At 49.6% G+C, this 10283-nt stretch overlaps 1 protein-coding gene across 4 annotated transcripts; it reads right to left on the bottom strand.

Annotated features, from left to right (window-relative positions):
- Window positions 1-364: 364 nt before the first annotated feature.
- On the bottom strand, window positions 365-8643 carry PDP2 (pyruvate dehydrogenase phosphatase catalytic subunit 2). Of its 4 annotated transcripts, none has more exons than XM_024233035.3 (2): window positions 8486-8643; window positions 365-4113 (listed from the first exon to the last, which is right to left on the bottom strand). In XM_024233035.3, exon 2 carries the CDS (start codon window positions 4057-4059, stop codon window positions 2470-2472), a length of 1590 nt encoding a protein of 529 aa, XP_024088803.2. In that variant the 5' UTR covers window positions 4060-4113; window positions 8486-8643; the 3' UTR covers window positions 365-2469.
- Window positions 8644-10283: the final 1640 nt, after the last annotated feature.

Raw genomic sequence — 10283 nt, 5'->3', positions numbered from 1 at the left:
TGGCTCATGCCTATAATCCTAGCACTTTGGGAGGCCGAGGTGGGCAGATTGCTTGAGTCTAGGAGTTCGAGACCAGCCTGGGCAACATGGCAAAACCTTGTCTCTACAAAAAATTTAAAAAATTAGCCAGGCATGGTGGTGCATAGTCCCAGCTACTCGGGAGGCTGAGGCAGGAGGATCGTTTGAGCCTGGGCTGCAGAGGTTGCAGTGAGCCAAGATCATGCCGTTGCACTCCAGCCTGGCTACAGGGAGTCCCTGTCAAGAAGGAAAGAAAGAAAGAAAGAGAGAGAGAGAGAGGGGAAGGCAGGCAGGCAGGCAGGCAGGCAGGCAGGCAGGCAGGCAGGAAGGAAGGAAGGACTAAGAGATAAGATGGATTTTTTTTTTTTTTTTTTTGAGACAGAGTTTCACTCTTATTGCCCAGGCTGGAGTGCAATGGTGCGATCTTGGCTCACCGCAACCTCCGCCTCCCAGGTTCAAGCGATTTTCCTGCCTCAGCCTCCCGAGTAGCTGGGATTACAGGCATGCACCACCACACCCGGCTAATTTTGTATTTTTAGTAGAGACGGAGTTTCCCCATGTTGGTCAGGCTGGTCTCGAATTCCCGACCTCAGGTGATCTATTCGCCTCGGCCTCCCACAGTGCTGGGATTACAGGCGTGAGCCACCACACCCAGCCAAGAAGGAATATTAATGGTTTCAGAATAAAAGGATCAAGGCTTAAATATTCAAAATATAATTTCTTAGATGAAAACACATGACTAAACAGTTGCACTGAAAAATGTACAGAGAAACACCACCAAATTAGAAGTATCCCAACATTTGACTGAATGTCAGCTGGGACATAGACAAAAAACAGGAAACCAAACCCAGCTATTTGCTTTTCTTTTCAGTAGGTGGCATAAAGGGGTAAGGTGAGAAAAGGGATCAACAAATGTAGTTCAGCTTAATTGAAGAATTCTGCCTGATGTAGTAGAGGCAAATAAAATTGTTGGTTTTGTGGGATTATATTTGTTTCCATTTAGGGACACATTTCCTGTTGTTTAAATGCCACAGCAACTCATGAGATGAAATTCATCTCCAAAATGGATCCACATGACTGAATTTCCAAGTAAATACAAAGAGTCTACAGCCCACAGAAACCATTACAAATTACACTTTTATTTTTGCCCCAACTCCTATACTAAATATGGTCTAATTCCTGAGGACTAGCAATGGTGGTTTATCCCACAGTCTTGGGGCAAGCATCCCATCTGATAAGTCTTACTCCTCCTTCTTCCACACCACCTCTCAGGAAAGGATTCAGAGAACCTTGGTTAGAAACTGTTGTCCTTAAGCCTCTGTATTTTCACCTCTCCAGATAGAGGTTGAATCTTAAGTCCACAATCCGTTAAATTAACGTGTCCTGTCTAAACATCTAACACCACAACTACCACATGCAATCACATTTTCTCCTTTCCTGCAGCCATAGGAAGCAGGAACATGTGAAAGATTCTTTCAGACAGTATTTTGCAGTTGGCAGGTGCAGGGTGAATGAGGGGTTCAGCATAGCAGAGGTAGAAGGATTGTGTGGAATTGACAGAAGAATGTTTGAGAGGTATAATCAGAAAGTTTAATGCTATGAATCAACCCCTAAAGGCTCAGCCCAGGAGGAAATTTTACTAATGCAGGAAAGGTCAGGAGTTAAGGCATAGACTAGTTACCTCCTAGCGTGGCTCAAAGTTTCTGGAATGGGACTCAGTAGAGGGGACAAAAAGCTGCACCAGTAAATTCAGCTGGTCCAGAGGCATAGATCCTATCAGCTGAAAACCAAAACAAGTCATTCCAAGCATGCTTACAGTAGGCGTGTTTGCAAGTTTAAGGATTCAGTTTTAAAATAAATGAAAACAGAACTAGAATGTAGTATTACAAAATTTCTCACAAGCATAATCACAAAAAAAAAGTTAGGATATTGCATAGAAAAGTGTCCTGTAGTATGCTTTGTAAACCTAGGCCTTAGTAATTTAAATAAAAGACAAACAAATAAAATAGCTCTTCATAGTCTAGAAGTCCATGATTGTGAATTCAGGAGAATTATCAAATTTGCAGATTTTTGTGGCAAGACCTAAGAAGCTCCTGAAGTTCTTTATTCTCAGAATCATGATTAAATTTACCCTTTGAAGGCTCAGGCTGACACAGTTTAACAACATCTTTATCAAATGACTTGGGCTACACGAGCCCAAGCCAATTCTACAGACTTTATGCTCTGTCCTCTCTGCATATAAGACTTAATCAGAACATACAGGGACATGAAATCACTGCTATTTCACTGTTTTTTAAAGCTAGGCTGTTTGTTTTTTTCCTCCTGTTAGTCTATTTAGCAAATTAAATCTGCCTGCGCCTTTAATAGCAAGGTTTGGATAGCTAGTTTAGGAGTAAGTGAAACGTTTTAGAAGAGCATTTATGTTAACCTTGACAATAGGATGGGAGACTCTTAACCCCCCTTGTAATATGCACCGATTGATTCTGAGTTAAAATACACCACAGTGACAGTGATATCATCCCTGTACATCCTCGCCAAGTCCTCTGGCAATGTCAGCATCGCCGCCAGCCGCTCTGCCTCCATCTCCCCATACTCATTGTTCCCGATGGCATGTCTGATCAGCCGCGTGGCTGCATTTTGGTCAGCCTCGTGGAGCCCGCTGGCTTTCCTCTGCAGCAGCAGGCTCTGCATGAGCCCTAAGTTGGCGGGTCTCTGGGCCAGGTCTGTCTTGTGCCAATCTGCCTCAGCCAGGTGCCCCACCACCAGCCTTACCACGTCCTCATTGCTCAGCATGTCCCACAGGCCATCTGAGGCCAGCACAAGGAACTTATCCTGGGGCCTCAGCCTGTGGTATGTGACCTCAGGCTCAGCAGTCAGGTAGGGTGGAGTGTAGTAGTGTGGGGGTGTGAACTGGTAAATGTTGAGGGCCTCGGTATTGAAGCCCCTCTCCAGGATGCTGCGCTGCAACTCTTTACTCCACTTCAGCTGAACATCCCCAAAGGCCCTGCAGGGGATGAGGACGCCCAGCAGCCTGTCCTCCATGATGATCGTCCTGTCCTCTGACTCAGGGTGCTCCCTCTTTAGCCGGGACAGCTCGGCCTGGTTCCAGGCATTGTGGTCACGTGTAAGGGGCAGACAAGACCACATGCCATTGTCCTCCTGGACACCAAGGATGGCTCGGCAGTCACCAGCATTTGCCACGTGCAAGTGAATTCCATCAACATGGGCCATGCAAGCTGTTGCCCCAGAGAAAGCAACCTGGAGTGACAGGTTCTTTGTCACCTCATCTTCCAGCGGGGCCTGGATTTCCAGCGAGATGTCAGAATCCAGTCTCTGGAAGGAGTACATTAATGCTTCTTCAATGCTTAGTCCCATTTCCATGTGCAAGTCAAGCAGTTCCTGCCAATAGACACGGAGGTGGTCAAGATGCACAGATGTGACATCCTTGTAGATACTGTCCCCTGGGTGCTTGAGCCAATGCAAGATGGGCAGCAAGGGTTTCATGCTTTCCATAGCTCCCTCCATGTGCTCCAGGGTCTGGTGGGACATCAGGGACACTGCCACATAGTAGAAGAGCCTCTCGCTCACTGCTTGGGCACATGCATGACCGCCATGTCCATCGAAGATGCCAAACATCAGTCCATTGGTTTGCAGGCAGGAGGCTACACCTCGCCGGTCCTCCACTGGGGAATTGGCAGCCAGCTGGTTGCTCTCAAACCGCAACACTGAATTTGGGACTCTGCTTTCAAGGTCAAGAATCTTGTGGGTTGACTCACCAGCTCGAAGCACTTCATTTATCTGCTCAGGGCTGAGTTGCAAGTGAAAATCATCTTCCTCTGTTGATGTGTGTCTGTAGGCTTTGCACAGACGAAAGCCACCACACGGGGAACTGTTTAGGGTGGGTGGCACCCGGGAAAAGAGCCTCCATTTTAATTTATTCCTATTTGAGATATACCTGGAGTATAAGCGTCTGCCCCCTTGCAATGTGGCAATGCTGTTCCTTGCAGAATTTAAGATCCAGTAGGACACAGTACTTGACATTCTGAAACTATACCAGCAAATGTGTTCCTTCAGCAAAAAAGGATATTTTTAAACCTAAAAATTAAAAAGTTGAAGTTTCAAATTTAATGTCTTTTTTTTTTTTTTTTGACATGGAGTCTCGCTCTGCCACCCAGGCTGGAGTGCAGTGGCGCGATCTCTGCTCACTGCAAGCTCCGCCTCCCGGGTTCACACCATTCTCCTTCCTCAGCCTCCGGAGTAGCTGGGACTACAGGCGCCCGCCACCACACCTGGCTAATTTTTTGTATTTTTAGTAGAGACAGGGTTTCACCATGTTAGCCAGGATGGTCTCGATCTCCTGACCTTGTGATCCACCTGCCTCGGCCTCCCAAAGTGCTGGGATTACAGGCGCGAGCCAAAGCGCCTGGCCACAAATTTAATTTCTTAAAAATACAGACTTCTGAAAATATCTGCTAATATCCTGAACAAAAATGACTTAGAATAAACTAATTAAAATACATTAAACTCACTCTCACCAGCAGACTATAAGTGTTCATTTAAGTATCTGCTTTGGGGGCCGGGCATGGTGGCTCATGCCTGTAATCCTAGCACTTTGGGAGGCCAAGGTGGGTGGATAGCTTGAGCCCAGGAGTCCCAGACTAGCCTGGGCAACATGGTGAAACCCTGTCTCTCCAAAAAAATTAAAAAAAAAAAATTGCCAGGCATGGTGGTGTGCATCTATAGTCACAGCTACTTGGGAGTCTCCCACCTCCTGCTGTGGTAGGAGAATCATCTGAACCTGGTAAGTTGAGGCTGCAGAAAGCAGTGATTGTGCCACTGCAGTCTAGCCTGGGCCTCTCGCTAGAGAGGGAGTGAGACCCTGTCTCAAAAAAAAACAAAAACAGGCCTGACGCAGTGGCTCACGCCTGTAATCCCAGCACTTTGGGAGGCCGAGGTGGGCGGATCACGAGGTCAGGAGATGGAGACCATCCTGGCTAACACGGTGAAACCCCATCTCTACTAAAAATACAAAAATTTAGCTGGGCACCAGCCGTCCCGTCTGGGAAGTAAGGAGCGCCTCTGCCCGGCCACCCCGTCTGGGAAGTGAGGAGCTCCTCTGCCCGGCCGCCCCGTCTGGGAAGTGAGGAGCGCCTCTGCCCGGCCGCCCATCGTCTGGGATGTGAGGAGCGCCTCTGCCCGGCCGCCCCGTCTGGGAGGTGTACCCAACAGCTCCGAAGAGACAGCAACCATCAAGAATGGGCCATGATGACAATGGCAGTTTTGTTGAAAAGAAAAGGGGGAAATGTGGAGAAAAGAAAGAGAGATCAGATTGTTACTGTGTCTGTGTAGAAAGAAGTAGGCATAGGAGACTCCATTTTGTTCTGTACTAGGAGAAATTCTTCTGCCTTGGGATGCTGTTGATCTATGGCCTTGCCCCCAGCCCCGTGCTCTCTGAAACATGTGCTGTGTCAACTCAGGGTTAAATGGATTAAGGGCAGTGCAAGATGTGCTTTGTTAAACAGATGCTTGAAGGCAGCATGCTCGTTAAGAGTCATCACCACTCTCTAATCTCAAGTACCCAGGGACACAAACACTGGGGAAGACCGCAGGGACCTCTGCCTAGGAAAACCAGAGACCTTTGTTCATGTGTTTATCTGCTGACCTTCTCTCCACTATTATCCTATGACCCTGCCACATCCCCCTCTCCGAGAAACACCCAAGAATGATCAATAAATACTTTAAAAAAAAAAAAGCCAGGAAAGCTGAAAAAAAAAAATTTAGCTGGGCGCAGTGACGGGCGCCTGTAGTCCCAGCTACTCAGGAGGCTGAGGCAGGAGAATGGCGTGAACCCAGGAGCCTGTAGTCCCAGCTACTCAGGAGGCTGAGGCAGGGGAATGGCGTGAACCCAGGAGGCGGAGTTTGCAGTGAGCCAAGATTGCACCACTGCACTCCAGCCTGGGCAATAGAGCGAAACTCCATCTCAAAAATAAATAAATAAATAAATAATCTGCCTCAGGCATAGTGGCTCATACCTGTAACCCCAGCCACTCCAAAGGCTGAGGCGGGAGGATCACTTGAGCCTAGGAGTTCCAAAGCCAGCCTGGGCAACATAAGGAGACCTGGTTTCTACAAAAAATTTTTTTACAAATTAGCTGGGCAGGGTGGCCCACACCTATAGTCCCATTCACTTGGAAGGCTGAGGTGAGAGGATTGCTTAAGCCCTGGAGGTCAAAACTGCATTGAGCTGTGCTCCTGCCACTGCACTCCAGCCTGGGCGACACAGCAAGACCCTGTCTCAAAAACTAAATTTTATATACATGTATATTTCCCCATGGAGTATAGTTGCTTCATGACTCAAGCAACTATGGCTGCCTTACTCACCAACAGCTTTCCAGTGCCTGGCCCTGCACCCGGCACACACTAAGTCCTCAAATACTGGCTAAATATGACATTTTCAGAGGCCCAATAGCACACTAGCTGTGATACTATCTTGTGTAGCATCAGACACACTGCTGATGAGGTAACACTCCAGTTATCTATTGGTGGAATGGGAATATTAGTCTTAGAAGGTTTTGTGAGAATTTAATAAAATATGACCCTTCTGCTAAAAAAAAAAAAGGAGTTATTATTTTCATCATTAGGTATATACCCCTCTAGTCATTCTGTACTTTTTTTTTTTTTTTTGAGATGGAGCCTGGCTTTGTCCCCAGGCTAGAGTGCAATGGTAAGATTGTGGCTCACTGCAGCCTTGCCCTTCTGGCCTCAAGGTATCCTCCTGCCTCAGCCTCCCAAGTAGCTGGGATTATAGGCATGTGCCACCAGGCCCAGCTAATAGACAGGGTCTCCCTGTGTTTTCCAGGCTGGTCTCAAACTCCTAGGCTCAAGCGATCTTCTGCCCTCGGCCTCCCAAAGTGCTGAGATTACAGGTGGGAGCCACTGCGCCCAGTCATTCTGTACATATTTTCGTAGAGTTGTAACCACAACTTTGAATCTGGCTTTCCTGATAAGAGTATTTTCTCACATCTGATGGCTATATTTTCACATAAATAATCACAACTTACTTAACTATTCTCTACTGCTGGAGATTTAGAGGCTGTTTCTACTACTTGCTATTTATTAATATAAAATACCAAACTGAACTGGGCACAATGGCTCATGCCTATAATCTCAGCATTTTGGGAGGCCAAGGCGAGAGGATCACTTGAGGCTAGGGAGTTTAAGACCACCCTGGGTGATACAGCAAGTGCCCCATCTCTACAAAAATTTTTAGATTAGCTGGGCATGGTGGTACGTGCCTGTAGTCCCAGCTACTCAAGAGGCTGGGGTGGGAGGATCGCTTGAGCCCAGGAGTTCAAGGCTGCAGTGAGGTATGATCACACCACTGCACTCCAGCCTGGGCGACAGAGCCAGATCTGTCTCTTTAAAAGCAACAACAACAACAACAAAACCCTACCAAACTGTACTGCCTTATGCAGTAACCTTTTCTCTACTTAGGTTTTATCCTAGTTATTTCTCAAACAAGGAGTCAGTAGGTCCAAGGGTGTAGACTCATTGCCAAACTGATTTCCAAAAGCTTCACATCTGCCTCCGCAAGGGGGTGACGAGTTTCCTAGTCCCTTCACTAGCCTCTGGTGGTACTTTTCCTTGGAATATAATAAAATAAAATTAAATTAAAAAAAAAAAAGCAGAACAAAACCTTGACCCATTATAATGAGCTTTTCTCCGGTTTCATGTATGAATCCTGCCCTCGGGATCTCGAGATCATTTGTCGGGATCTCAAGAGTTCCCAGGACTGACGACCGTCCCCTCACTCCCCCACCCCCTGCCAGCCCACCCCGCAGAAGTCGGGGCGGGGGCGGTCTGTCCGGGAGCAGAGGGCGCCTGAGCTCCGGCCCTGCAGTCAAGGCAGGCAGCGGTGCAGGGCGATCCACCGCAGCCAGGACGCAAACCATTTTGCATCCTTAAAGAAAACAGACAGATCCCAAGTTCAAATCTCTGACTACAGCCTCATCGCTAAGTGCATGGACTCCGGAGCCCACCAAAACCGATCTCCCTAGAACCCCGGCATGGCCGTACCCCAGCTGGGTGCCCCCGGGCGACCCGCTTGGTGCCTCTGAGCCCTGGCTTGCCAGCCTGTAAAACACGGGCGCGCAGTCGGGACACAGAGCTCCAAGGGGTGCTCGATGGGCCAGAGCAGCTAGTGGGGCGCCCCGGTAGGTAGCCAAGGGTCCTCGGCGAGCCCGCGGGCCCACGTGGCGCGCGCACGTGAGTGGGGTGACCGTGGTCGTAGGCCCAGCTGGTCCCTCTCCGCCGCGGACCCGCCCCCTCACCTCAGCTCTCCGCCCAGTCACCTGAGTCGGTGCCGCAGGCCGGGAGGGTCAGACGCCGGCGAGGCCTGGCGGGGAAAGAGGTGTCCACATTCCCCGCTCGTTCCCTTCCCTACCTCGGACCCTCGCCCGCTTCTCACCAGCTGGCGAGGCCACAGCCGCCCGCTCGGTCCGGTCAGTTCCGCGCCTGCGCACAGTGCCACAACTGCGGCCACCAGGTCCTCACCTCACCCAGGCACTCCCTAGTCAGGACCCAGCTCCAGAAGGAAGCGCCCTCCTGCCAGCCCTGGTTGGCTCAATTGCGGAGGCGGGCCCTTGATGGACAGAGGTATTGCCCAATGGCTAAAGAGGATGAGAGGCGGGCAGAAAGGCGGGACCCGGGAGGGGCCAACACCGCCCCTTACCCCTGCCCGGGTGCTGAAAGTGTTCGAGCGCCGGGCTACGGGACCAGGCAATCACGTGCCTGAGATCGCCAGCTACTTGGCCGCTACACTCTGCATACCCCGAACCCAGCGGCCTCCCCAATTCCTCACCGTTGTTAGAACATCCCACTGCTTCCTCTCCACTTCGGTGTCGACCACTCCAGAACCCTCTCCTGAGCGCCACACCGTGGTGTCCAGCCACCTGGACACCTGCCTCTGGAGGACCCCAGGCACCTCAAACATAACTTCCCCCAAACTCAGCTTTCTGCCAAACTTGCTTTTTCTCTTCTCTCCTAACCCAGTAATGGCCCCACCATCTGCCCAGAGACCCAAGCCAAAACCCTGGGAGGCATCTTGACTCCTTCCTCTCCCTCACCCTCTCTTTCCAATTATCTAATCCTGTAAATCCTATCTCCTAAATCTCTCTCCACTCATCCATCCGGCGACGCAGCCACCCTATTCCAAGCCTCTCACTCGATTTTACGGTTTTCCCTCCTCCACTTTTGACTTGGTCCTAACCACAGAGCAGAACAGCCAGAATGACGCCCCTCCCACCTTTTTTCGTGGTTGGTGGGTAGAGACAAGGTCTTTCGATGTTGCCCAGGCTGCTCTCAAACTGCCAGGCTCAAGCAATCCTCCCACCTCAGCCTCCCCAAAGTGCTGGGATTACAGACGTGAGCCATCACGCCTGGCAGAATGACACTTCTAAAACTCAAATTCCAAGGCCGAGTGCGGTGGCTCCTGCCTGTAATCCCAGCACTTTGGGAGGCCGAGGCGGGCGGATCACCTGAGATCAGGAGTTTGAGACCAGCCTGGCCAACATCACGAAACCCTGTCTCTACTAAAAATACAAAAATTAGCTGAGAGTGGCGGGGCGCGCCTGTAGTCCCAGCTACTCGGGAGGCTGAGGCACGAGAATCATTTGAACCAGGGAGGTGGAAGTTGCACTGAGGCTAGATCATGCCACTGCATGCCAGCCTGGGAGACAGAGTGAGTCTGTCTCAAAAAAAAAAAACAAAAAGAGAAACAAAAACAAACCAAAAACACCCTCAAATTCCTGCCCTAAAGTCTTTAGTGGTTTCCCACAAACCGTTAAGCTTTGAACTGACCATTATATTGGCCTGCTACTGACAATTAACGCAGCATGGCTGGCGGCTGGTAGGTTGAGAGAGACAGAGAACCCCGACACCAGATAATCCCTCCGTTCCCTTCTGGTCCTAATATTGTGGCATTCTGGTGATCACCTGCTTCCTTATAAATTATTTTAACAGAACTCTTGTAACTATGGTAAGTCAGATGGAGTCCTTCCCTGGAGACAGAGAAAAATGGGAGACAACTATAAAAAGCCACTTGGAGCCCTGAAAATGTGGTTTTCCAGAAGGAAGACACACTGGCTTACCTGGGCAGCCTGGCCAGCCTCCTGGACCCAAGGACGTGGTCACAATAAAACTGCTCCTGTCAGACTTGCCCTTGTGTGTTTATAGTTCCACTCACCCTTAGCCCTTTCCAGAAGTTC

This window comes from Pongo abelii, chromosome 18, assembly GCF_028885655.2.
Source record: "Pongo abelii isolate AG06213 chromosome 18, NHGRI_mPonAbe1-v2.0_pri, whole genome shotgun sequence".
NCBI classification, from domain to species: domain Eukaryota; kingdom Metazoa; phylum Chordata; class Mammalia; order Primates; family Hominidae; genus Pongo; species Pongo abelii.
This window is presented reverse-complemented; position numbering and strand designations above follow the sequence as displayed.

What these genes read in the sequence shown, in the direction of transcription:
- PDP2 (XM_024233035.3), bottom strand. Translation starts at nt 4,059, where the DNA reads ATGTCAAGTACTGTGTCCTACTGGATCTTAAATTCTGCAAGGAACAGC.